Source organism: Malania oleifera, chromosome 10 (genome assembly GCF_029873635.1).
Source record: "Malania oleifera isolate guangnan ecotype guangnan chromosome 10, ASM2987363v1, whole genome shotgun sequence".
Taxonomy (NCBI): Eukaryota; Viridiplantae; Streptophyta; class Magnoliopsida; order Santalales; family Ximeniaceae; genus Malania; species Malania oleifera.
The window spans coordinates 12,726,605-12,752,620 of record NC_080426.1 but is presented as its reverse complement, the minus strand read 5'-3'; the positions used below and the strand labels follow the sequence as shown (position 1 = coordinate 12,752,620).

At 36.8% G+C, this 26,016-nt stretch overlaps 1 protein-coding gene across 5 annotated transcripts; it reads right to left on the bottom strand.

Moving 5' to 3' along the window:
- Positions 1 to 26,016, bottom strand: LOC131167089 (uncharacterized). Of its 5 annotated transcripts, none has more exons than XM_058125885.1 (8): positions 25,855 to 26,016; positions 25,197 to 25,662; positions 24,750 to 24,867; positions 24,500 to 24,621; positions 23,821 to 23,906; positions 20,215 to 20,324; positions 20,015 to 20,047; positions 1 to 371 (listed from the first exon to the last, which is right to left on the bottom strand). In XM_058125885.1, the coding sequence occupies exons 1-8, from the start codon at positions 25,943 to 25,945 to the stop codon at positions 315 to 317; spliced, it is 1,083 nt and encodes a 360-aa protein (XP_057981868.1). In that variant the 5' UTR covers positions 25,946 to 26,016; the 3' UTR covers positions 1 to 314. The 5 variants fall into 5 exon arrangements, 3 of the variants coding, with proteins under 3 accessions (XP_057981868.1, XP_057981869.1, XP_057981870.1); XR_009139985.1 differs by lacking the exons at positions 1 to 371; positions 20,015 to 20,047 and adding exons at positions 22,804 to 22,866; positions 22,944 to 23,066 and having other exon boundaries at positions 20,214 to 20,324; XR_009139986.1 differs by lacking the exons at positions 1 to 371; positions 20,015 to 20,047; positions 20,215 to 20,324 and adding exons at positions 21,910 to 21,964; positions 22,804 to 22,866; positions 22,944 to 23,066.

Sequence of the window (26,016 nt, the reverse complement as noted above, 5' to 3'; positions counted from 1 at the left end):
TTGCACAATAGAAGGGGGATACAATTAGAATTCCATTTTCAAAAGCTTGCACTAAAACCATAAAGCGTAAAGTACATGATCCATTGAATTCAGAATGGATTCAATCATCAAGTGGTCCAATAAAACTATTCAACGCGCATATGGTAAACCACTTTTCCAGTGTAGGCTCAGCATCCAATATGTACACAAAATTCCGCAGGCACCAGCGCAAATGGGGAATACTGAATATGGAAATCCTAATCATTAGACTACCAGTGGTTGTTTTTTAAGCATTCCATGAGAGGGTCAAAGGCACTGCCAGAGTTCCTCCCCTCTTATACGAGGCTGCTTACAAGGAGACCTTCACTGCCTACCTTCTCCATTATCTCTTCCTGCTCAACATAATGAACAACAATTGCCACCATGAGGATGCATCTTTTTGTTTGAATTAACCAAAAAAGAAAAAGAGATATATACAATGGCAGCATTCTAAAAATACCCTAATGCAAATTTTGAATTATGACATAATATGATATGAATAAGAATCTCTTTTTCCCTGCTCAGCACCTCAGCATCTTTTTCAGAAGTTGTTCCAATCTCTACTTTTCCCCCACAATAAAACTAACAGAGGAACAGTTACCACCACAACCGTTTTGTTCGCAGCCATCCTCATATTGCTGTCAAACCATCACAATTATATGAACTTGGAATTCCATAATGCTTTTCTAATTTATACCCCTAAGGAATGACATATCTTAATGGACTAGTTCAAGAAAAAAGCAATGAGACGAGTACATAATCTTATTTTTATCATTTATATGTATGTTGCCCCTGAACTGAAAATGTTTCTTGAAGAGATTGAAATAATTTTGTTCCATCATTCTGCTCAGCTGAAGATATGCTATTGGTGCAGAACAAATGTGCAGGTTTACTACAAGAGAAATTGGAAGAAGGAAGGAGGAAGAAAGGAGGAAGAAGGAAGAAGGAAGGAGGAAGCAAGGAAGAAGGAGATACAAGGTGGGGGGGAAAACCTCACACAAAAAAAAAAAAAAAAGATTCTTACATGGCTTTTGCAGCCTACTCACAAGAAAATCACAAATAAACCCATAAAGATGCAAGAAACTACAAATAAACCCCTAGAAGCTACAAACAAAACCCCCAAAACATAAGCCTACTAAAAATAAACTAGAAAAACATAATAACTACTAATACTAGGTTTAGGGCCTAACAATCCCTTGACATTATTCTTTGAAATTCGTCCCCAAACTGGGTCAAAGTGATCCATCCAATTACCCGCTTCCCATCCTACATCAATTCCCTCCTTTTGAAAAACACTCAACTACGTCAAGTTATCCCACTTTCTAACAAAGGAACGGATGGCATGCTTCAATTCAGGCCTGTAAAGAAAAGGGTTAGATGAGTTGAGAAGAAAAGGCTCAATAAACCCACTGAGGGAGTAGCTGAAGGATTGGCGTGGATAAGTTTATTGGGATGATCCTGGTCAGGCCATAGGGTGTTGGTACTAAAAGAGGTGAGGCCCATTTGGAAGAAGAGGGGGCTGGTATTTACACTGAAAAGCAGAGGGCAGGTGGGGTTCAGATGGAAGCTCAAACTGTTAAAAACACACAGCAGATGGAAACTCAGTCTCCATTTAAAGTAGCCAATGGTAACACGTTAGCAAAGGATCTTCAGAATGATTTGCCTGATAATATTCCTGTTTAAGAAACTTCTACCTCTCTGATGTCTGCTCTAATGGGTGTATCACATTCTCCCGATGGTTCTGGGACAAATAAAAGTTCTCATCTTGATTCAGAACTCAGAAGATGAAATGGGTAGTATGTGTGATTCAGAAAAAAAGATTATTGTTAAAATGGCTTTGAAGGGAAGGATACTACGGCTACCAATTTGTCGCTCTGAATTGATTCTGAATACCAAGTTGATATGGAAGATGTGTCCTGGCATGCCAGCAGGCAAGTAGAAACAAGAAGATCTCTGAAATTGACTCAGGTTGGTGTTCACCATTTAAAAACACTGATATCCAGGTAAAAAGGCTTGTCTTGTAGTGACTGGGAGGGTGAGTTTTTCAGTTTTTCTCAAACTGTTTTGTGTAGACTAGTGCTTGATCATTTCCCTCTCTGGTTGGAATCTAGCAAGTTTAATTGGGGCCCTTCTCCCTTTTGTTTTGAAAATATGTAGCTGGATCATCATTCTTTTCAATATTTGGCTAGAGATTCTTGAAGTGAGGATTTGGAAAAGGGTTTGTTGACCTTATAGGTCATGCTCGGTTTTGATGATGACAAATACAACTAGCAAAAATATGAGTATAACCCTAAGCAGGCTCCCCCTATCAATATGCAACCAATTACTTTTACCCAATTATTTTTGCCCTCTCCATCTCCCCCTTTTGGCAATAGCAAAAAGGGCTATAATAGTTAATGACTCTAGGTAATGGGTAAGTGTTACATTTATACATTATAAGTTTTGGAAAATTTTTGAAAAAATTTCAGCAGAGTGCCGTTTGTAAATTGGACTTTCCAAAACACATCCTGTATAAATTGTAACTTGTTTGAGTTTATATATCCTAACAGTTTATCCACAACTACTCAAACAGTTCAGTATGATCCAACTATAAAATATAAAGTCCAGTATTATCATGCAGTAAATGGAAGAATGATGCACACAAGCAACAAACACTATTCACAAAATCTAAGGCAATAAAACATATCAACCATAAGATTAGTTTCTTAGACTTGTAAATTTTACTTGAAAGCTCCTTAAATATTTGATGACTATGTGAAGATGAGGTTTAATTTTCATTTAGTGTTCACTCATCCTTTCGAAAAGATTTTAAAGTTAACTTTATCATAATCATTTTTTGTGGCCAAAATAAACATGTATTTTTCACAAGGTATAGTATAATGAAAGCATGTTGGCCTAATACCAAATGTTACAACAATGTGGTCGAGGAGATACTAACTGTTACGATACCACTTGTTAGAGTACCACATAGTTAACGTATTTTTCAAATGATATATAGAATGAAGGCACAACACATATTTATTTCTCAGGGGCTAATGATTTTAATGTTAAGTGACTCCCCCTAAGAATAGGCATTTTCTTTATACATTAACTTGCGTATAATTCAAGTACTATTTTAGAAACACAACTCAAGTTTTAAGAAAATACTCATTTAGAGAAGATATAGAGTTATGTGTAATAATGTCAAAAAAAAATTTGGCAACATTTTGTTTGAAAATGTGATCAATCCATAAGAACATGCCAATGTCTAAGCACTTTAAGTATATACGCACAATCAGCTCCAAGGGATTTAAGGATTTGAAGCACATAAGCTAAACGTGAATATTTAATATCTGAGATCAAAATTCATTTGCACACGAGATATTCAATCCTTTCAGCTTTTTGGATAAATGTCTACAGAAAATTCGGCAACATGACATTTCCCAAAATTAACTTGCACAAAAATGATTCTTAAACAGTAGTATCTCAAGAGTTTAAGGCATGCGAGAACCTAAATCTGCTAGCAGACAATTCTCATCAACTGCATCCGCCATGCAGGAGACATTCTATAATAAACATGCATTTCAGTAGCATAGTTATCCAAGCACAAAAACTCGTGCAATCCTGAATTCTATCAAATATATATGATCATTAAGCAAAAGCACAAACATCATAAGATAGTATCTGCGTGTGCATGTGGTGAGTGTGATCGTCATGATAAAACAAAAACAAAGGTAAAAGCTATTTTATATAGGTACAGACCATATGATATAAAATAAAATGAATCATAGCCACAAATTCTGATCTGCATACAACTCTCTTGGGCCTAGATATCCCCTCCATCAACACCATCATCAGCACCATCACCTGCGTCAAAATCGAAGTCCATAGTCATCCGGTCTCTCTCGTCCTGCATCTCCTAATTCCAGTCATTTAACTCACTGAGCTAACTGCCATGGTCCTCTCTAAATCTGTGAACCGACTAGCAGTGGAGATGGAGAACTGTTGAAACTCGTCATGAAGTGCAGCAGATGACGACGCAAGGTCTCTAAGATTTGACTGAACTGATCCTCTAAACTGCCCAAAGGAATCAGAGAGGCTAGTGATGGCTGCCATCGGATCCACATTCGATGGCTGCACGGGCTTTGATGGAAACTCCTGCGGAGCCTCCTCACGTGCTGCAGCACCCCTAGATGGCAACCAGACGTTGCCGACCAGCTCATACCAAATAAGTCTCAGGGTGACGGCAGAAAATATATCAATAGACCTCCTTCTCTTCAATGTAGCCACATTAGTGCGGGTGACTCCTATGGATCGAAACAGCTTGTTCAAAATTCCTCCGTACGACATAATAATCCTGTGGCCAATCATTTTGGCCATCATCCATCATATTATCAAGCACGGTAGATCTAACTTTTTGCAAGCAAACAAACACCACATAATGAAGCAGTCCAAAAAAGATACATGCACTCTAGAACCTGCCTTGGGTAGGATATTATATGTGATCAAGTGGTGCACGACTTTGGCCTCTAAAGTAAACTGCCTATATTGTGGGGGATGATTTTGACTGGCTATACGTGGATCGGACATGGTTAGGTTAGCATGTAACGACCCGACCCTTTACACGGACCCAGGTGGCTACCGAAAAAAAGAGAATACCTGTATCTGATAAACATGCACGAACAACCCGCCCTAACTAGGGACATATTGTAGTAACCCAACCCCCAAAAAAAAAAAATAAACAAATAAATAAAGAGATATTTTGGAAGGAGATATTTATTTAGATTACTTAAAGGCTAAGTTAGGTTTTATTTTATAAATTCTCTCTCTAAGATCCTTCGTCGTTCGTCGTCCGTTTCCAAAAATGGAGGGTACTGCGTGGATCAGAAGAGGAAACTCTACAATTTTAGCGGATCGGATTGTCGTTTCGGAGATTTTCGTGTCTTTCCCAAAAATCAAGGTAGAGATCTGATCTTAGTTTTGATTGGATAGTAGTATAAAATATAGTAAGATTATGTTTTGTGGTTTTAGATTTGGATCGTTTCAGAACGTAGTTTCGTTTCGAGTTTAAGGTAAGGGGAATTTGATTACAACAACATTTTTGGAAAACTAAACAGCTAAAAGGCTAGTTTATACTTATATGTATGATTTAACTGCTTAGTTGCTAAATTCTACCAAGTAGAAATGCCGATTTTACAATTTTTGGTAAAAACGAGAATTTTGACGTATGATCTCCAAATCTTACGAAAAACACTTATTTGCATTTATATTGTAATAGGAGATGCTTGAATCCTTTCAAATAATGTTTATTGGATTTATATCATTTAGCGGATTTTTGGACTAAACTCGTGTGATATATGTTGAAATGGAAATGTATGAATTTTCTATACTATTGATATAGATTATGGGAATGGAGTTCCAATTTGTTATACTGAGTATGTGAAAAATAGAGGCCGGTGATAACTGAGCTGTATTTGTGAAAATGGGTAAACCGAGTGGATAGGCGCCGATTTGAACCCGATGTGATTATTTGAATTTGTGAAAATACTGGAATTGCACATGTTATTATGTTTTATTATAAATTGTATATATGATAAATGGAACCATAACTTGCTACTAAAGGAGTTGAAAGATACTCCAATAATAGGGGTTGAAAGATACTCCAATTTAAGAAGTTGAAAAAGCTTCAATAATAGGGGTTGAAAGATACTCCAATGGCAGGGAATATTCCTCAGCTAGAAGGATACAGTGCAACCACTCATATTTAAAATCAGTGTGGGTACATAGATGGTCGGCTAGCAGGTGTAATGAAACCACTGGTGAAATAATAAACCAGATGGGGGCAGTCAGACTATATACAGATACTTGACATATGCCTGCACGAACAGGGCATTGTTGGAGATATCACAGTGCACAACTCGTGCCATGGGATAAATAGGCAATACATGTATGACAAGCTGGTAATTGTTCTAATAATCATATGCATGATTTAAATATTTGATGTGCTGATAAATGTTATACGATACAGTATTATAAACAAATGTTTCAAATGTATAAGTTTGTATGAAAATGTGCATATATGCAGTCACACACTGTTGTAACACTTTCTTCCTTACTGAGAGGTGTCTCACCCTATTATACAACCTTTATTTTCAGGTCCATCAGTACGTCGGTCCTAGTAGCTAAAGGGACTAGGGAGATTTTTTTGGTTAGCTTACATAAGCATTTGAATCTTGTATTAAACCTAGATCAAAGTCCTTTTTGGAGGGTTGTAATAACAGGATTTATTCTATGTCTGGTTTCATATAATTGTGGATGTATTAGTAAATTCTGGTATAAGACTAATATAAATCCCAATGGATGTTTATGTTTTTCCGCGACATTTACATCGGAATTATGTATGATTTATACCCTATGTCCCTGGTTAGGGTGGGTTGTTCGTGCATGTTTATCAGATACAGGTATTCCGTACGTTTGGTAGGGTCCGTGTAAAGGACCGGGTCGTTACACATACGGGTATAAATCATACATAATTTCGATGTAAATGTCACGGAAAAACATAAACATCCATTGGGATTTCTATTAGTCTTATACTAGAGTTTACTGATACATCCACAATTACATAAAACCAGACATAGAATAAATCCTGTTATTACAATCCTTCAAAAAGGACTTTCATCTAGGTTTAATACAAGATTCAAATGCTTACGTAAGCTAACCAAAAATAATCTCCCCAGTCCCTTTAGCTACTAGGACCGACGTATTGATGGACATGAAAACAAAAGTTGTATAATAGGGTGAGACACCTCTCAGTAAGGAAGAAAGTGTTACAACAGTGTGTGACTGCATATATGCACATTTTCATACAAACTCATACATTTGAAACATTTGTTTATAATACTGTATCATATAACATTTATCAGCACATCAAATATTTAAATCATGCATATGATTATTAGAACAATTACCAACTTGTCATACATGTATTGCCTATTTACCCCGTGGCACGGGTTGTGCACTGATATCTCCAACAATGCCCTGTTCGTGCAGGCATATGTCAAGTATTTATATATAGTCCGACTGCCCCCATCTGGTTTATTATTTCACCAGTGGTTTCATTACACCTGTTAGCCGACCATCTATGTACCCACACTGATTTTAAACATGAGTGGTTGCACTGTACCCTTCCAGCTAAGGAATATTCCCTGCCATTTGGAGTATCTTTCAACCCCTATTACTGAAACTTTTTCAACTTCTTACACTGGAGTATCTTTCAACCCCTATTACTGGAGTATCTTTCAATTCCTTTAGTAGCAAGCTGTGGTTCCATTTATCATATATACAATTTATAATAAAATATAGTAACCTGTGCAATTCTAGTATTTTCACAAATTCAAATAATCACATCGGGTTCAAATCGGCGCCTATCCACTCGGTTTACCCATTTTCACAAATACAGCTCAGTGTATTAGTGGCCTCTGTTTTCCACATACTCAATATAACAAATTGGAACTCTGTTCCCATAATCTATATCAATAGTATAGAAAATTCATACATTTCCATTTCAACATATATCACATGAGTTTAGTCCAAAAATCCGCTAAATGATATAAATCCAATAAACATCATTTGAAAGGATTCAAGCATCTCCTATTACAATATAAATGCAAATAAGTGTTTTTCGTAAGATTTGGAGATCATACGCCAAAATTCTCATTTTTACCAAAAATCGTAAAATCGGCATTTCTACTCGATAGAATTTAGCAACTAAACAGTTAAATCATACATATAAGTATAAACTAGCTTTTTAGCGGTTTAGTTTTCCAAAAATGTTGTTGTAATCAAATTCCCCTTACCTTAAATTCGAAACGAAACTACGTTCGGAAACGATCCAAACCGACAACCCGAAAACCTAAAACCACAAAACATAAACTTACTATATTTTCTACCACTATCCAAATATCCAATCAAAACTAAGATCAGATCCCTACCTCGATTTTTGGGAAAGACACGAAAATCTCCGAAACGACGGTCCGATCCGCTAAAATTGTAGAGTTTCCTCTTTTGATCCACACAGGAACCTTCGATTGTCGAAACGGACGACAAACGGCGAAGGATCTTAGAGAGAGAGAGAGAGAATGAGAGAATTTATAGAATAAAACTTAACTTAGCCTTTAAGTAATCTAAATAAATATCTCCTCCAAGATATTTATATACAAATATCTTAAAATATCTCCTTTCAAAATACCTCCTCCAAAATATCTCTTTATTTATTTATTTATTATTCATTATTTATTATTATTATTATTTATTTTTTTCGGGGTCGGGTTACTACATAGCAAATGTGGCAACCTTAAAATCCTGTTCATGGATATAGGAAGTTACCGAGTCTGGGCACTCAAAGTCTCCACGATCTATATCAAGGACATCAGAAAGATACTGTGCATCGAAACGAACATCTGTCCTTAAAACTCTGGAGAAATATCCATTTTCATCATTTCCCAAATTCGCGTAAAATAACCTAACATATGTTGGGTAGTGGGCACTAGGCTGATAAGATATAAAGGTTTTCTAGCCTTGATACTCAAACATGTTCATGACATTTCCAAAATACCGATCCATAAATTCTAAGTCCAGAATCTTACCCAGTATTGCTTCTTTAGGACGAAACTCCCGCACATATCCGATCTTGGAGCGATCTGTCAGAAAATAGTTGTCCTCAGCTTATGCCAGATCGTGGGCTTCAATACGCTCGTTTTGATGAGCCATGGGTATAGGATGAAAGAAGTTAGGCACTGGTGTAAGGATATTGGCTGATATTTGGAGGAACAGTGACGAACGCTCTGAAATTTTCTAAGAAAAATGAGCTATGAACGTGAAGAAGGTATATATATATATATGGCAGTTCGGTCGACCGACGATTCAAATTCTTCACAAACCGACACTGTTCGGTCGACCAGAAAGGATTTATACTGAAATGGGGGGTCGACCGAGGTAGCGTACTGTTCCTTTGTTCGGTTGACCAAGGGAAAACCGACAGGTTCGATCGACCGGAGTGGAGAAGCTCACTGAGGTTCGGTCGACCGTACGGTCAAAGTCAAGGGCGTCGGTTGACCGGGAGCTTTTATTCAGTCAATGCTTGGTCGACCGAGCATAGTAAATTTCCCCTATTTGACTTCATTTTGATCGAAAGCTCTCCCTTAGGTTCAAATTTGATATGTTACACATATTTTCACATTAGCATGATTCTTAGGGATTCTTGATAAAGAAATATTACACAATTGAAGCACGTACCAAGATTTGACAGATTGAGCGTAGATTACTTCCTAGTCTCGCAATTACTACAACCTCTAAATTTAGAGACTAACAAAGGATCAGTTAGAAGATGATTTCACTTTGAATGCACTTTTCCTTGAGTCCTACGGGATTCTCTATCATGACTAGCCAATCCATTTCTCTTCTCAAGCCTCTGGCACTTCTGATATTTTTGTTGAGTTTGTGGCATGTCAGACTGCAAAAGAAATATGGGATGAACTAGAAAAGAAATATGGAGAATCCTAGGAGAAGGAGATAGTAACTCCTTCGAATGCTTCGAGCTCAAATGATCAGGAAGAAGTGAATCATAAGCTAGTAATCAACAAGGAGGTACATGATTCACCTTCTGGTTCAGTTTGTTATGCAGTTGATGATTCTTATGTTAATTACTGCAAAATATCATGTGAAGAATCATCTGTGGTTCCTTGTGAAAATGCTGCTGTTGTTGCATGCAATGCTTCATGTGAAAATTATTGTGCTAATTCGTTTGATATCCCTTGTGATATTACTATTGACACAGCATGCAGTAGTTCATGTAATAACTATGGTATATCTTATGTTGAATCACCAATTGTCTCTTATAATGATATAGTATGCATGAATTCATATGATAGTTACATAGAAAAATCTTGTATTGAATCATGCTACGAGTTTTATGATGAAAGCATATCATTGAATGGGCAGTTAGAAAAGGAGTTATTTAAAATTCATAAGTTTCTAGTTAGAATGTCATATCATAAAACATTTCTGAAAATCAGAACAAAAGGATAACTATACAATTGAGAGAACTAAAAGATTATCATGCTCTCCTTGATAAGATAAAAATTAAAAGGATATTAAAAATTATCGGCTTAAGGAAAGAAGTAAGTGATTATTCTAGAGTTTCACCCAAAATAAAACATGGAGAGAATAATCATACTAAACTCTTAAGATTCAAAAGAAATAAATTTGTCAAAAAGGGTACATGCTTTGTTTATCAAACCCACAGTAATGCCTCAATGAGTAAAGCTAAAATAAATAAGCAAAATCCTGCACGCATATATAAAGTTTGCTTATCCTGTATGAGAAAGGGGCACGTTTGGCTCAGTTGTCTACTCAGAAGTGCCAGAGGCTTGGGAAGAGAAATGGATTGGCTAGTCATGATAGAGAATCCCGTAGGACTCAAGGAAAAGTGCATTCAAAGTGAAATCATCTTCTAACTGATCCTTTGTTAGTCTCTAAGTTTAGATGTTGTAGTAACTACAAGACTAGGAAGTAATTTACGCTCAATCTGTCAAATCTTGGTACATGCTTCAATTGTGTAATATTTCTTTACCAAGAATCTCTAAGAATCATGCTAATGTGAAAATATGTGTAACATATCAAATCTGAACCTAAGGGAGAACTTTCGATCAAAATAAAGTTAAATTGGGGAAATTTATTATGCTCGGTCGACCAAGCGTTGACTGAATAAAAGCTCCCGGTCGACCGACACCCTTGACTTTGACCGTACGGTCGACCAACCCTCCGTGAGCTTCTCCACTCCGGTCGACCGAACCTATCGATTTTCTCTTGGTCAACCGAACATAGGAACAATACGCTACCTTGGTCGACCCCCCATTTCAGTACAAATCCTTTCTGGTCGACCGAACAGTGTCGGTTTGTGAAGAATTTGAATCGTCGGTCGACCGAACCGCGATATATATATATATACCTTCTTCACGTTCAAAGCTCATTTTTCTTAGAAAATTTCAGAGCGTTCGTCACTGTTCCTCCAAATATCAGCCAATATCCTTACACCAGTGCCTAACTTCTTTCATCCTACACCCATGGCTCATCAAAACGAGCGTATTGAGGCCCAAGATTTGGCACAAGTTGGGGACAACTATTTTCTGACAGATCGCTTTAAGATCGGATACGTGCGGGAGTTTCGTCCTAAAGAAGCAATATTGGGTAAGATTCTGGACTTAGAATTTATGGATCGGTATTTTGGAAATGTCATGAACATGTTTGAGTATCAAGGCTAGAAAACCTTTATATCTTATCAGCCTAGTGCCCACTTCCCAACATACGTTAGGTTGTTTTACGCGAATCTGGGAAATGATGAAAATGGATATTTCCCCAGAGTATTAAGGACAGGCGTTCGTTTCGACGCACAGTATATTTCTGATGTCCTTGATATAGATCGTGGAGACTTAAAGAGTGCCCAGACTTGGTAACTTCCTAGATCCACGAACAGGATTTTACGGTTGCCACATTTGCTAACCTAACCATGTCCGATCCATGTACAGCCAGTCAAAATCGTCCCCCACAATATAGGAAGTTTACTTTAGAGGCCAAAGTCGTGCACTACTTGATCACATATAATATCCTGCCCAAGGCAGGTTTTAGAGTGCATGTATCTTTTTGGACTGCTTCATTATGTGGTGCTTGTTTGCTCGCAAAAAGTTAGATCTACTGAACTCGATAATACGATGGATGATGGCCAAAACAATCGGCCACAGGATTATTATGTCGTACGGAGGAATTTTGAACAAGCTGTTTCGATCCATAGGAGTTACCCGCACTAATGTGACTACACTGAAGAGAAGGAGGTCTGCTAATATATTTTCTGCCCTCACCCTGAGACTTATAGGGTTTGAGCTGGTCGGCAACGTTCGGTTGCTATCTAGGGGTGCTGCAACACAGGAGGAGGCCCCGCAAGAGTTTCCACCACAGCTCGCGCAGCCATCGAATGTGGATCTAATGGCAGCCATCACCAGTCTCTCTAATTCCTTTGGACAGTTTAGAGGATCAGTTTAGTCAGATCTCAGAGACCTTGCGTCGTCATCTGCTGCACTCCATGACGAGTTTCGATAGTTCTCCATCTCCACTACTATTCGGTTCACAGATTTAGAGAGGACCATGGCAGTTAGCTCAGTGAGTTAAATGACCGGATTCAAGAGATGTAGGATGAGAGAGTCCAGATGACTATGGACTACGATTTTGACGCAGGTGATGGTGCTGATAATGGTGTTGATGGAGGGGATATCTAGGCCCAAGAGAGCAGTATGTAGATCAGAATTTGTGGCTATGATTCATTTTATTTTATATCATCTGGTCTGTACTTATATAAAATAGCTTTTATCTTTATTTTTATTTTATCATGACAATCACACTCACCACATGCACACGCAGATACTATCCTGTGATGTTTGTGCTTTTGCTTAATGATCATATATATTTGATAGAATTCAGAATTGCATAAGTTTTTGTGCTTGGATAACTATACTACTGAAATGCATGCTTAGTATAGAATGCCTCTTGCATGGTGGATGTAGTTGATGAGAATTGCCTGCTGGTAGATTTAGGTTCTCGCATGCCTTAAACTCTTGAGATACTGCTGTTTGAGAATCAATTTTGTGCAGGTTAATTTTGGGAAATGTCCTGTTTACAGCCAACATGCTGCCGAATTTTTTGTAGACATTTGCCCAAAAAAGCTGAAATGATTGAATATCTCGTGTGCAAATGAATTTTGATCTCGGATTTTAAATATTCACGCTTGGCTTATGTGCTTCAAATCCTTAAATCCCTTGGAGTTGATTGTGCGTATATACTTAAAGTGCTTAGACATTGACAAGTTCTTATGGATTGATCACATTTTCAAACAAAATGTTGCCAAATTTTTTTTTGAAATTATTACACATAACTCTATATCTTCTCTAAATGAGTATTTTCTTAAAACTTGAGTGGTGTTTCTAAAATAGTACTTGAATTATACGCAAGTTAATTTATAAATAAAATGTCTATTCTTAGGGGGAGTCACTTAACATTAAAATCATTAGCCCCTGAGAAATAAATATGTGTTGTGCCTTCATTCTATATTTCATTTGAGAAATACGTTAACTATGTCGTACTCTAACAAGTGGTATCGTAGTAATTAGCATCTCCTCTACCACATTGTTGTAACACTTGGTATTAGGCCAACATGCTTTCATTATACTATACCTTGTGAAAAATAAATGTTTATTTTGGCCACCAAAAATGATTATGATAAAGTTAACTTTAAAATCTTTTCGAAAGGATGAGTGAATACCAAATGAAAATTAAACCTCATCTTCACATAATCATTAGATATTTAAGGAGCTTTCAAGTAAAATTTACAAGTCTAAGAAACTAATCTTACGGTTGATATGTTTTATTGCCTTAGACTTTGTGAATAGTGATTGTTGCTTGTGTGCATCATTCTTCCATCTATTGCATGATAATACTGGACTTGATATTTTATTGTTGGATCATGCTGAACTGTTTGAGTAGTTGTGGATAAACTGCTAGGATATATAAACTCAAACAGGTTACAATTTATACAGGATGTGTTTTGAAAAGTCCAATTTACAAACGACACTCTGCTGAAATTTTTTCAAAAACTTTCTAAAACTTATAATGTATAAGTGTAACACTTACCCATTGCCTAGAATCATTAACTATTATAGCCTTTTTTTCTGTTGCCAAAAGAAGGAGATGGAGAGGGCAAAAATAATTGGGTAAAAGTAATTGGTTAAAATAAATTGGATGCATATTGATAAGGGAAGCCTTCTTAGGCTTATACGCATATTTTTGCTAGTTGTATTTGTCATCATCAAAAATGGGGAGAATGTTGACCTTATAGGTCACGCCCGGTTTTGATTATGAAAAATACTCATTATATCTAATGAGTGTTTGAGATTATGTGCAGGAACTTAAATTGACAGATCAGAATGCACATAGAGAAAGTGAAGATTAAAGACCTAATTACTTTACGTTATAATATATTTCACTTGTGTAATTGGTCTGTAATAGTAATTAGGATTTTTACGTGTAATAATCACATACATCAGATGCATGGCCTAATAGGTAAGCTCAAATTGAATAATAATTAAAAATAGACCTAGAAAAGACCCTAAGACACACGATTGCACTTGTTTATATTAGGCACTTGAATAGGGTGATTGTGGAATGAAACAGGACTGAAATGCACAAAATGTGCATCTTCGGTCGACCGTCCTGTGCAGTTCATTCTACCCCGGTCGACTAAACCCGGTCCGAGTCAACCAATTGACCACAGTCCGGTCGACCAAACCTCCCTGAAGTCAACAGTTTGACTTCCTGGTTGACCGAGAGAATTTTGTATTGCACCAACCTGGTCGACCGAGTTCCCACGTGTGGGAATCCAACGGTCTAGTCGACCGACCAGTTTAGTTCATTCTAGTCCTAGTCGACTGAACCTCGCAAAATTGAAAAAATCGTCTCGGACATACTTGTCCGGTCGACCTTGGCAGTTCATTTTTGGCCTGGTCGACTGAACCCCAAGAACTTGGGGCGACCGAACTTGTCCTGGTCGACCGGAGCTCTCGAGTTAGACCTATTTTTTACCGCGGTTAACTCAGTAAAACAGGCTTAAAATAATTAAATAATGATTACATATTTTCTAATAATCCCGACCATATCCCTAACGGTTATAATTCTAGAGGAATCTATTTATACCCCTTCATTTGGGATGATTAGCTAGAGATTAGCCAACTTGATTAAGAAATTCTCTCTCAAGCTCTAAATTCCTACTACTCATTTTTACACTCCATTTTCACTCATACTTATCTTCTACTATTGTCTAAACTCTCTGTAAGTTGATTGAGTGATTGTTTTGGAAAGGTTTGCTCTCCTTGTCTTGATTGATTGATTCCATTTTCTTGAAAGCAAAACCTTGAGTATTCTTAGGAGACTTTATTAATAAGTCTTGCCTAAGAAAACCTTGGTCGATCTTCTGAGATTGTATATTCATTGCAATATCTTGAGAAACTCGTATTTTATTTTGGTTGCAAAATATTTTCAAAATCATTTACAAATATCTATTGTGTTTTATCTTGAAAAATATTTGAAGAGATATTGGTTAAGAGTTAAAAATCTTTGTGGCAATATTCATTGAGTTATATCTTTTGCTGATTACAAATATTCAAATTCTTTTGCAAACCCAATTTAGACGTTGCTCAAGCTTTATATTATTGAGAAGATCTGCTAGTTGAAATATATATAAGGATTGATTGATATCTTTATTTGAGCATTTAGATTGAACATCTTGTGATACAAAGATCATATAAGTTTGCACTCTCACGCACTGGATACATTGATAGCAAATATATTTGAGAGTTGATATATTAAACCACATTGAGTTTACTTATTATATCTTGTTGGTGGATTATATGATTGTGCGTAACTAGGTACACATCTGCTTTACATGAAAGCATAATCATTGTATCATTTCACTGATTGTGAACATACTGTTGTATTTCCAGGCACGGGCCTAAAGAGGGAGACTAGCCCTGTGAAATAGTCCCGGATTGGTTTAGACCTGGTTAGGAAAGTTAGGTACACCATCCTATTAGGGTGTAGGTTGAGGTCAGCCCCGCTAATTGACCTGGTTGTAAAGATTGAGGTCAGTCCTGTGCTAATTGACCTGATTGTAATCGGTGCCGCTCCACCCGTTAAGTGAGCCATTAGTGGAATCCTTGGGCTTGCGAGCCAGAGGTGGGGACGTAGGCACAGTTGGCCAAACCCCGATAACATATCGTGTGTCTTGTTATATTTCTGCACCTTTCATTTACCGCACATGTATGTTATGGTGTGACTAATGCGCTTGATTTAAATGTCCGCACTTTATATTATTGGCGCATTTGGAATTGCATAGAAAAACCCTAGGTCGTATTTTACGGGTATTTCATTTAACCTAGGAAATAAATTTTAAAATTCCAATTCACCTCCCCTCTTGGGAATACATAAATTCTAACAGGGTTGGTAAGGATACATGGTTATGAAGAAGCTTAAGCATCTTAAATATAACTTGACATGGGTTAGGGAGGCTTTGGGAGACGTTAGGTTTAGCAAGGCTAGCATTTTTGCTGAGTTGGATTATCTATATAGGAGAAGAAGATGTTTAGTCTTTCAGAGAGTGAGGAGGTTAATCAGGTTTCTTTGAAGAATGAGCTAGACGATTTGATTTTTAAGTTAGGACTTAAGAGACAAAAGACTAAATTGAAAAAGGTAAGACGGAGATTGTGGGTGCCATAATTGATTTTTTCTCAAAACCTTTACAGTGGGGAGGATGCTTGCAGGTCTATGATTGAGGGGTTAAATTGAAAGCCCATTTCTAGGGCAGATGTCTTGGTTGGAGACACCTTTTTGAGTAAGAGGACGTGAAGGTAATTGTGTTTTGGATGGAGAGGGATAAGGTTCCGGGTCTGGATGGGTTTAATATGGCTTTTACCAAGATTGTTGGGATGTGATTAAGTGGGATTTGCTAAATGTGTTTAATGAATTTTACTTGTAGGGGATCCTAAACAAGAGCATTAACTACATTTTCATATGACCATGGTGCCTAAGAAAAGTAGATCTATTAAGATTGCTGACTTTAGACCTATAAGCTTAGTGACTAGTACGTATAAGATTATTAAGCGCTGGATAATAGATTGAGTATTGCGCTTGATAATACTATTTCTAAGACAATGCGTTTGTGGGGAATTTTTTGGAAAAGATTATTAAGTGCTGGATAGGGTAGGGAATTTTTTAGAAAAGATTTTTGTTAGGAAAGGGTTCAGATAAAGATGGCATTCTTGGATGAGTGGATGTTTCTCAAATATTTTCTTCTCAATTATAGTGAATCATGAACCAAAATCTTGGTTTAGTGCGTCAATGGGTGTAAGACAAGGGAATCCAGTTCTCATTTTTTTGTTTGTGTTGGTGGTAGATGTCTTGAGTAGAATAGTAGATAGGGTGGTGAAAGACTTGGAGGTTGGTAGAGAGAAAATTGTGTCCCATCCTCAGTTTGTCGATGATGCTATGTTCTTCTTAGGCGACCATAGTCCTTCTTTTTTGAATATTCTAATTCTTCTTCAAATCCTTGGGCAGGTTTATGGGCTTAAAATAAACTTGGGTAAGAGTGGTTTACCTGCTATTAGTTTGAGTTTCAATAGATCTACGGAGTTGACCTTGTTAGCAGGTTGTGGTATATTAGGTCAGCCCTCGTCTTATTTAGGACCCTTAGGCAATCCTTGGCCAGTGGCCATTTGGGATCCCGTGGTGGAGAGGGTATCTAAGCATTTGGATGGGTAGAAAGGTGCTTTATGATCCTCCTAGGAGGGCGCATTACTCTTATTCAAGCTTGTATTGCTCATATCCATTTATATTATTTGCCTATTTTTAGGGTTCAGGTGGGTATTGTAGTAAGCTGAAGAAAATTATAGGTCTTCCTTTGGTCTGGAATTGGGAAGAAGAGGGATTATGAGTTGGGAGGTTGTGTAGGCCTAAACTGGAGGGGTGTTTGGGTCTTGGAAAGTTGCTGTCTAAGAACACTGGCCTATGGCTAAATGGTTTTGACAGTTTCCTTTAGAGGATTCCTCTCTTTGATATAATGTCATTAAAAATAAATCTGGATTGAATACGAATGGCTCAGATGCTAATTTGGGATATAGACGTTCTTCAGAAAGTCCATGGAGGTCTATCTATCATATTTAACCCCTCTTTCTCATACTAAGTTTATTCCTAGTAATGGTTAACAAATTCATTTTTGGGAAGATATCTAGGTGGGGAGTACTTATTTGTCCGTTTCCTTCCTCATCTTTACCATTTGACTCAAAGACATAATACTGTTTATCCTTCTTTTTTAGAATCTGATGGCGACATGCCTTCCTGGGACTTCCATCGTCATTGATCTTTTAATGATAAGGAGGTGGAGGAGTTTCCTTGTTTGTTGATGATTTTGGAAAATTGTTGTCCTTCCTTTGGAGCAGGTAGTCATTCTTGGTCCTCAAGATTCTTCGAAGGATGGAAGTCCCAGGAAACTCCTGCGGGATGTTCTTAATAGAGTTAACAGCAACAATCTTTTATAGAGTAGGAGATCTTCAAAGGCACTTTCTCCTGATGTGTGCTTATTATGTTTTGAAAAACAGCTTTTCATCACTTTTTGCACTGTAGTATGGCTTGGAATATGTGAATAAGATCTTTGTTTTATTGGGAGAAACTTGGGTATGTCCAGCTAAGGTGGAGGATTTCTTGGACATTTCCTTTTCTGGTATTGGAAAAAGCCAAGATGTAATTGCTTTATGAAATGAGCATTTTTTTTTTCCTGGCAATGATGTGGGATTTATGGCTGGAACATACTGTGCATCTACGTACAAGAAGTTGAATATCTCTTATTTGGGACAATTCTCATTATCTAGCATCACTTATGTGTGCTGGTGCTGGTTGCTTTAAAAGCGTGAGATTCTCTTACTTCCAATGGGGTTGGCTTGCTCTGTTTAGTTTGATTGTTGTTTATTCCTTTGGTTTTTTTCTCTGTTTCCTTTGTTTTATTCATTTTGTTTAGTAGCTTATTCTACTTTTAGTGCATTCTTCCTTATGTAATGAAATCATCTACTTTTGTCATCAAAATAAAAAAATTATAATAATAATAATGCAATAAAATTGAATTAAAAAATTTTAAATGAATAAAAAGCAGTTTGAAGAATTTATGTATAATATTAGCATTTGGATTAAATGTTTGTAACTCCCAAAATATTTTGTAAATCATATTGAACATAATAACCGAGGGAGTGAATTTTTATTTGAATTAGATACATCTCAAAAAATACCAAACCGACCCCCAACAACAAGAAGCTAATCCCACTAGGTGGGGTCAGCTACATGAATCCTTTCCCGCCAATTCACCCGATCCAGAACATTTTTCTCTATTAGATTAAGGGCTATTAAATCCTTCCTCACTATCTCATTCTAAGTTATTTTAGGCTTATCCCTACCCCTTTTCATGTTAGAAACAATAACTAACTCACTTCTCCTCACAGGTGCTCTATTAGACTTGCGTTTCAAATGCCCAAACTGACCCCCACATGGTTCAAATTTAAATAACTAGAGAGAGAGAAACTGAAGTTGGTTAACCGCGAGATGTCATGCAATGGTTGACAATATCTTTCAGCTTGAATTGCCCTTAAAAAAAAATGTGCTATGAATTACAAGAAGTTGGTGACTATTAAATTCTTTAAGCAAATTCTGTTTATGAAACACAATAAACACATTACTCGGATGACATCTTTAGACACAAAACTCCTATGAGTGAGTAGGAATAGGCCATATATCAGACCTGATTTTCACAAGAATTCTACAAAAGTATTTGCCCGGTAAACTTTCATATGACACAACACCACTTCCACACGATGAATCCACTGTGTTTCACTGTAAATGCTATGAAAACAATACCCCACTCATTTCAAGATATTTCTAAAGCTAACAAAATTTAAATAGTATCCCCATCTCTTTCCAACACGCATTCCAAATTTCTGACTCTTGACTCTTTAAACATAATAATGCAAAAAAACTTTGAGATCAATTTCAGAATCTCACCAACAATCTCTTATTTGGTCTCTGAAAAGGCTAATAAAGATATTAAGGGGTTTAAAACAGCAATTGACATGTTCTGGTAGAGGGGAGAGGACTCATGGGAAGTTGTAAAGGTAAGGCAGGGATTACTTATATGAGTTGAAACATGTAGCCAGCAGATGACACATGATTCATGGGATTCTAAGAGTCAACAACGCAAAGACCTCCCTACACAGTTTTTCAAAACTAAACAAATAAATGCATAAATGAACATATAAATAAAAGTAGGTGTTGATGCAAACTGCATTTTGACAAATGATAAAACCTTCAAATGGACAAATACCTGGATTACCCTTGTAATTATCCCTGGACCCTCCTGATTTACAATTAAAAATAAAAATCATTAAGACACAAAAAACACATGCATATGAGTGCGTCAATGTGCATGCACACGTGTGTGTGTGTGTGAGAGAGAGAGAGAGAGAGAGAGAGAAAGTTTGCATTAGTTCATATCTGAATTTTTTAATATTAAAGCTCATACACCTCGAATTGCTTCTCCTCCCATGACACTTGCCTCCACGTTTTTGACTCAAGTGATTCCCATGAACTTGGAACTTGAATCGTCTCCACGTGCTGCATGAGTCTTAAGCTACCTGCAACATAGCTTACTTAAATGGTACTTCCAATGCAGATCAAGATATTTTTAACCATCTATCATAAGAGGGTACAGTAACCAAGTAACACTTTTGGTCTAGAATTTCAAGTAACCAAGTAACACTTTTGGTCTAGAATTTCAAGTTCAATGAAAAATAGGCCCTTAATTATCAACCATTGAAAAAGAGACCTTAATGCATCAAACTTCATATATCAAAATAGTTCCTAATTCAATTGAATAGATACCTTGGCTTACTACTAAACTAACACCAGAAACTTTACGTGTCTTCTATACTAATGCCAGGGAAATCAAATAACAATTTCCAACTTGTGTGTTATTAATGTAAGCTGCATTTCTACATTCATCATGTCCAATGTCAATGAGCCAAAAAAAAAAAACAAAAGACTTGAGCGCATGGTGGTACAAGAGCCTGTTCTCAACAAAAAGAAACAAAGAAGTGCTCGGGGAAGAAAATATCAAAAGTAAAGAAGACAGTTATGCTGAACTACCATTTCACCTTGCCAACATGATTACAAAGTTGTCAATTTATGTTAACTCTATATCACCAATACAAAGACTGAAATACATTTTGAAAGGCTAGTTTAGCTATTACAATAAAAATTTTAGTCCTTGACTAAAATTAAGTTTTAGGTCAAGAAAGATCCTTTGGATCTAATCAAATATAAGAATGCATGCATCATAAATGTTGGTTGCAAATTTGCAATTATTTTATTCTTTGTTCTCTTTCTTTCATTGCTATTTACTACTTTTAACTGGATGACTAATCAATTCCTTAAAATGAAAAAAGATTACAACAAAAAAAAACCTTCTACAATCACAAAAAAGAGATCTCTAGACATCACAACCAATTGCTTTGTGGGAATATAACAAAATTTCTTTCATGAATTATTAGAAACCAACTCGACAGATTCACAATTTACCTAATCTTCAATTTCTAGTCCAACTCTACTAATGGGAAGAAACCTTATGCTACATGAATTTGAGGAATTTTTCTTGAATGGCGTCTGGCTCTACATCGACAAGTAACAAGAAAAGATGAAAGAAATTATCAAGCATTTCATTGAGATACTAATTAAAATTGTGTTGTTGAGTCAGAAAAAAGATAACTAGTGATTCAATATACTCTAGAAATACCCTCGGTACAATATTGATAATCTCACAAAGATTCAATTTTAGTCAATTTGCAGAAATCATATTTTACAACATTGATCCCCTTTGACAGTACAAGAATATGTGGAGCTTAGCATATCTTGATGTCACGTCCCAAACCCCGAAAGTGGGCCCCAGGGTGTGATCTGAGAACCTAACCTGTATTTGTATCATATAAATATCCATGATACCAATAAATATGAGTGTCCAACCCGATAGGGCTTGCGGATACCCTATTCACAACCACTACTCACATGAATAACGCAGAGGAACATATTTCAACCTATTACATTCATTCATACCAGAGTACTAAGTCTGTCATAATACAAAACATCAACCCAAGGTATCCAACATTATCCAAAATGACATCCTAGCTACAGTTCAGTACTCACAACAGTACTTACAAAAACTAACTGAATACTAAGCTCCAGAACCCTCTAGAATGCTAGGTCTAGCTACCTGAAGAACCTGAAACAGATTTGTATGATTGGGGTGAGACACTTCTCAGTAAGGAAGAATCAAGTTATATCAGTGTGTGGGCACATGAGTGTTATTCCAATAAAAAACAAAGCATTTCGCATTTTTAGTATTTTCACAAACAGTTCCAGTATATTTCACAATCATTGGTATAATTCGGCAAACCGGCATGTCATTATTGAATATTGACCCACGGTATTGAACCGGCATCCCACAACCCTCGATATTATCCGGCAAACCGGCATGTCATTATTGACCCCACGGTATAGAACTGGCACAAATCTAGTGTTTTCATACTCTTCGGCATAAATCGAAAAATTACGACCATCGATATTAAGCCAGCATGTCTTACGACCCCACGATATTAATCCGGAATGTCTCGACCCCACGGAATCAAATCGGCATGTCATTATTGACCCCACGGTAATGAAACCGGCATGTTAGTAACCACCATTCCTGAAAACAGTTTGGAACTCCAGTTCCTATATTTCATTTTAGACACATCACAACTCAATCATCATAAAATATCCTCTCTTGCCACACCTATTTGGATAATTAAACAATTATGATAATTGATCCGGAAATATAGTTTAACATAAAATAAAGGTACGGTCATCTCTATACTTTAGTTTTATTCAAATAAACAATTTTCCAAAAAAACGAAGACGATACCCGAAACCCTAATTTTCCTAAAAACTGTACACCCGAAAAACTAGCAATCTCACCCGGTGAAATTTTCCAAACAAGTAACCAAAATATCCGTATAAACATAATCTACAATTCTACCAGATCAGATTTTAAAAATAACTGATATAAACAAATCCCCTTACCTGTTCCCGAATACTGAAATACTACTCCAAACGGCTCGAAACAGTCACACGGATTCCCAAATCCTAAAACCGAAAGACCATACGTCAATATCCCTATTTAGTACAGATCTACAAGTCACTAGGCTCGTTTCGACCCTTACCTCAACTTCGGGGTAAAAACCCTGGAAATCCTCAAATCGAGATTCTACTGACTTGTAGAGATTCACCCGCTGATCCACGTAGTAACGTTGGATCGTTAATTCGGGCAACGAGCTGCTTGAGATCTTAGAGAGAGAGAGAGAGTGAATTCGCGGTTTAGAGAGAGAGAGAGAGAGAGAGAGAGAGAGAGAATTATATAATAAACATAACTTAGCCCTAAAGTAATCTAAAAATATCTCCTCCAAGATTTTTTTTTTTCTTTTTTTTTTTTCGGGTTACTACACTTGAAGCACAGGAAAACGTTCTTTTGCTGATATTATCACCAGCATTTGATATTGGGTCATTCATAGCATTACTATACCCACTTACTCATTTTAGGTTGGTTATTCGTAAGCACAATTTTAGCTTACGATGTGTTTGGAAGTCCTCGGCCAAACAAATATTTTACAGTGTCAACAAGGAATTCCATTAATAACTGGCTGGTTTTGATCCTTTAAAATTACTTGATAAATTTAGTAGATCCTTCTAGGAGGCCTCTATGACCATAGATCAAACCTATCCAATTTTTACATTGCGCTGGCTGTTCAAGAACTAATTGTGCCTACTATTTCCTTCTAGGGGCTATTAATCATTTTTGTACTTGCTGTTTTATTTTCTAATTATTTCTTCAATTAATAGATAACAGAATTTTTTTTTAAAAAAAAAAGGAATATATTTTAAATAATCAAGCTCTTAATTATTGAAACATAATAATCAAGCATTTGCAGCACTTGGAGAGGTGCTGTGGGACTTATGGCTGTCCTCGCTACAAAATAAATGGCGGAGGCCCAAACAGTGATTGTCTGCCTATGAAAAACAAATTAGGACTAAGAGATTTACTTGTTACAAATGCCTCTTCCCAGGCTTCATGCTTTGACCATGAGGGGGCAACTTCACGAAGTGGGATCCCTTTGGTCAAGCATACTCTGCACCAAACAAATCCTGTTACACAATTCTCCCATTTTGGTAAACAATGCACTGCCTTCATTTACTGAAAAACAAAGTTAAGCAAATTGTGCCAGTAAAGACTGTGGGCAGAGGTTTGCACTCAAGAAGATGTCCAGAATCGCTAGGCAAACAGCAGATCTTATAATAATACAACATATTTCTATAAACATATTAACCTTTCATTTGGATTCACATAGAAGCATAGCAACACTTTCTAAAGACACACATTGAAGGAACAAAACATTTCCAATTCTAGCACTTACAGGATGGGTATTGAAAGGCAGCCACAATAGAAAACCAGTGATCAATGTGCATATGGGCAATTCCATTGCTGTCCAAACGCCACAGTTTATCACAGGTCTATGATCCCAACTAGGGATGTCCACGTTTAATTTGATACCATGGTTGTCAAAATGCTCTGGCAAGCTTTGGTTCATTAAAATTTGTATTCCTAAGCGAGCCACTAGTCTTTTCCATAATCTATGAATCTCAGAGAGCCTACAAGGCATCATATATTGAATGTGTGTGTGTGTGTGTATAAAATATCTAAAGCACCATTAGGCAAACTTACTCAATCACAAGTTGGCGTATAACTCCTGGAAGGACACCATCTCTAAGAGGAGCAGTTTGGACTTCAAAAGAATATGAATTTGTGTTATCATTCAAGAATCTCTCTTCAGCTTCATTGTTATCCTGAAAATCAATTTAAAAAACATCCTAAAAGCATCCTATGTCATACAATTAATTCTAAGGTCTAAACAAAACAAGACCCATGATCTACAACTTAGTTGATCAAGCATCACAAAATCTCTAGCACTCACTATGCGGCACACAGCAAAGAAATTCGTTACACAGCCTTCAAGTATCTGATCACCATCATTCGACAACAACAGTTCAGTAGCCAACGGAGGCTTCAACTTCTCTAGAGGCTTCCTAATCCTACCTAGACAACAAACTTCCCCAGTTACACATTACAGAATCACCATAATAAGAAAGCTGGAAAAAAATAACCTCATCTATTTTGATTTCTAAGATAAAACAAGGAAATTAGAAAATTAAATATTACAAGTAATGATTTTTCTACCTCAAAACCTACAACCTCTGCTTAGTTCAAACATGTAGTAAATAAACCAAATTTCTTGTATTTAAAAGAAAATTTCATATTAAAACAATGAACTAATTAATTATTTTCTTTCATTTTTGTAGAGACTTAACATAAAGTAACTCGTGATGCTTAATTGATAGACAATCTAAACGCAAACACTAACCTTACCCAATCAGAATACTTCGCGGCCGCAACATCCCTCCCACGACCCACCACAGCCAAATGCGCACCATGTTCTCGTTTACCAAACACCGGAGGAACATAAGCCCCGACATGCACACACACATCAAGAGCCTGAGATATTCTATCACCATTAACCTCTTCATTTCCCTTCAATTTCTCTAAATTACCACTAACAAGAGCCGTAATTGCCAATTCTTCACCACTTCTCCTCTCACTCGATGCAACCGGTAACACTTTACTCAATGAATCGTTAACAAGGGACTGAATCACGGACTCCCAAATTGATGATTGAATTGGCAAGGAAATCTCAGATTTTCCACACTTGAAAAAAAGTTCGGGACTGGAACTGCAGAGAATCCTCGCCGAATCGGCAAGTCTACGCAAATGTCTTTCCCAAAACAAGAGGCAGGAAGCATCGTTGTGAGTGCGAGTTGTTGTGTAAGCCCCTGGGTTAATTAAATTTTGGACTGTAAGCAATCAAATTAAACTGCTACTTTGCTGGGGAAAATAGAAGAAAAGAAAGGAAAAGAAAAGAAAAGAAACGAAAATTTCCAAACTACCGATGGTTTCTCAGCGATTACAAAAAACTAAAACATTTCATGGAAGAAAAAAAAAATCTGTGGGGATGGGGAGCGGACCTGGATGGGATTGGAGGAAGGATGAGACGGAAGGGGCGTCGGAGGTGGTTAGAACAATCCCGTTGGTGAAGAAGAACCTGCTGCTCGTCATTTTTCGTCTCTGTCGGTGTTCTCAGCTGATTCTAAGCATCGCATAGGATCAACGTTTATAGACGTTAATCG

Coding starts and splice junctions, on each gene's coding strand:
- LOC131167089 (XM_058125885.1), bottom strand. CDS start 25,945: ATGACGAGCAGCAGGTTCTTCTTCACCAACGGGATTGTTCTAACCACC. Junction 25,663..25,854: donor CTTCCTCCAATCCCATCCAG/GTCCGCTCCCCA, acceptor TAATTAACCCAG/GGGCTTACACAACAACTCGC. Junction 372..20,014: donor TAATTACAAGGGTAATCCAG/GTATTTGTCCAT, acceptor TATGTTGAGCAG/GAAGAGATAATGGAGAAGGT.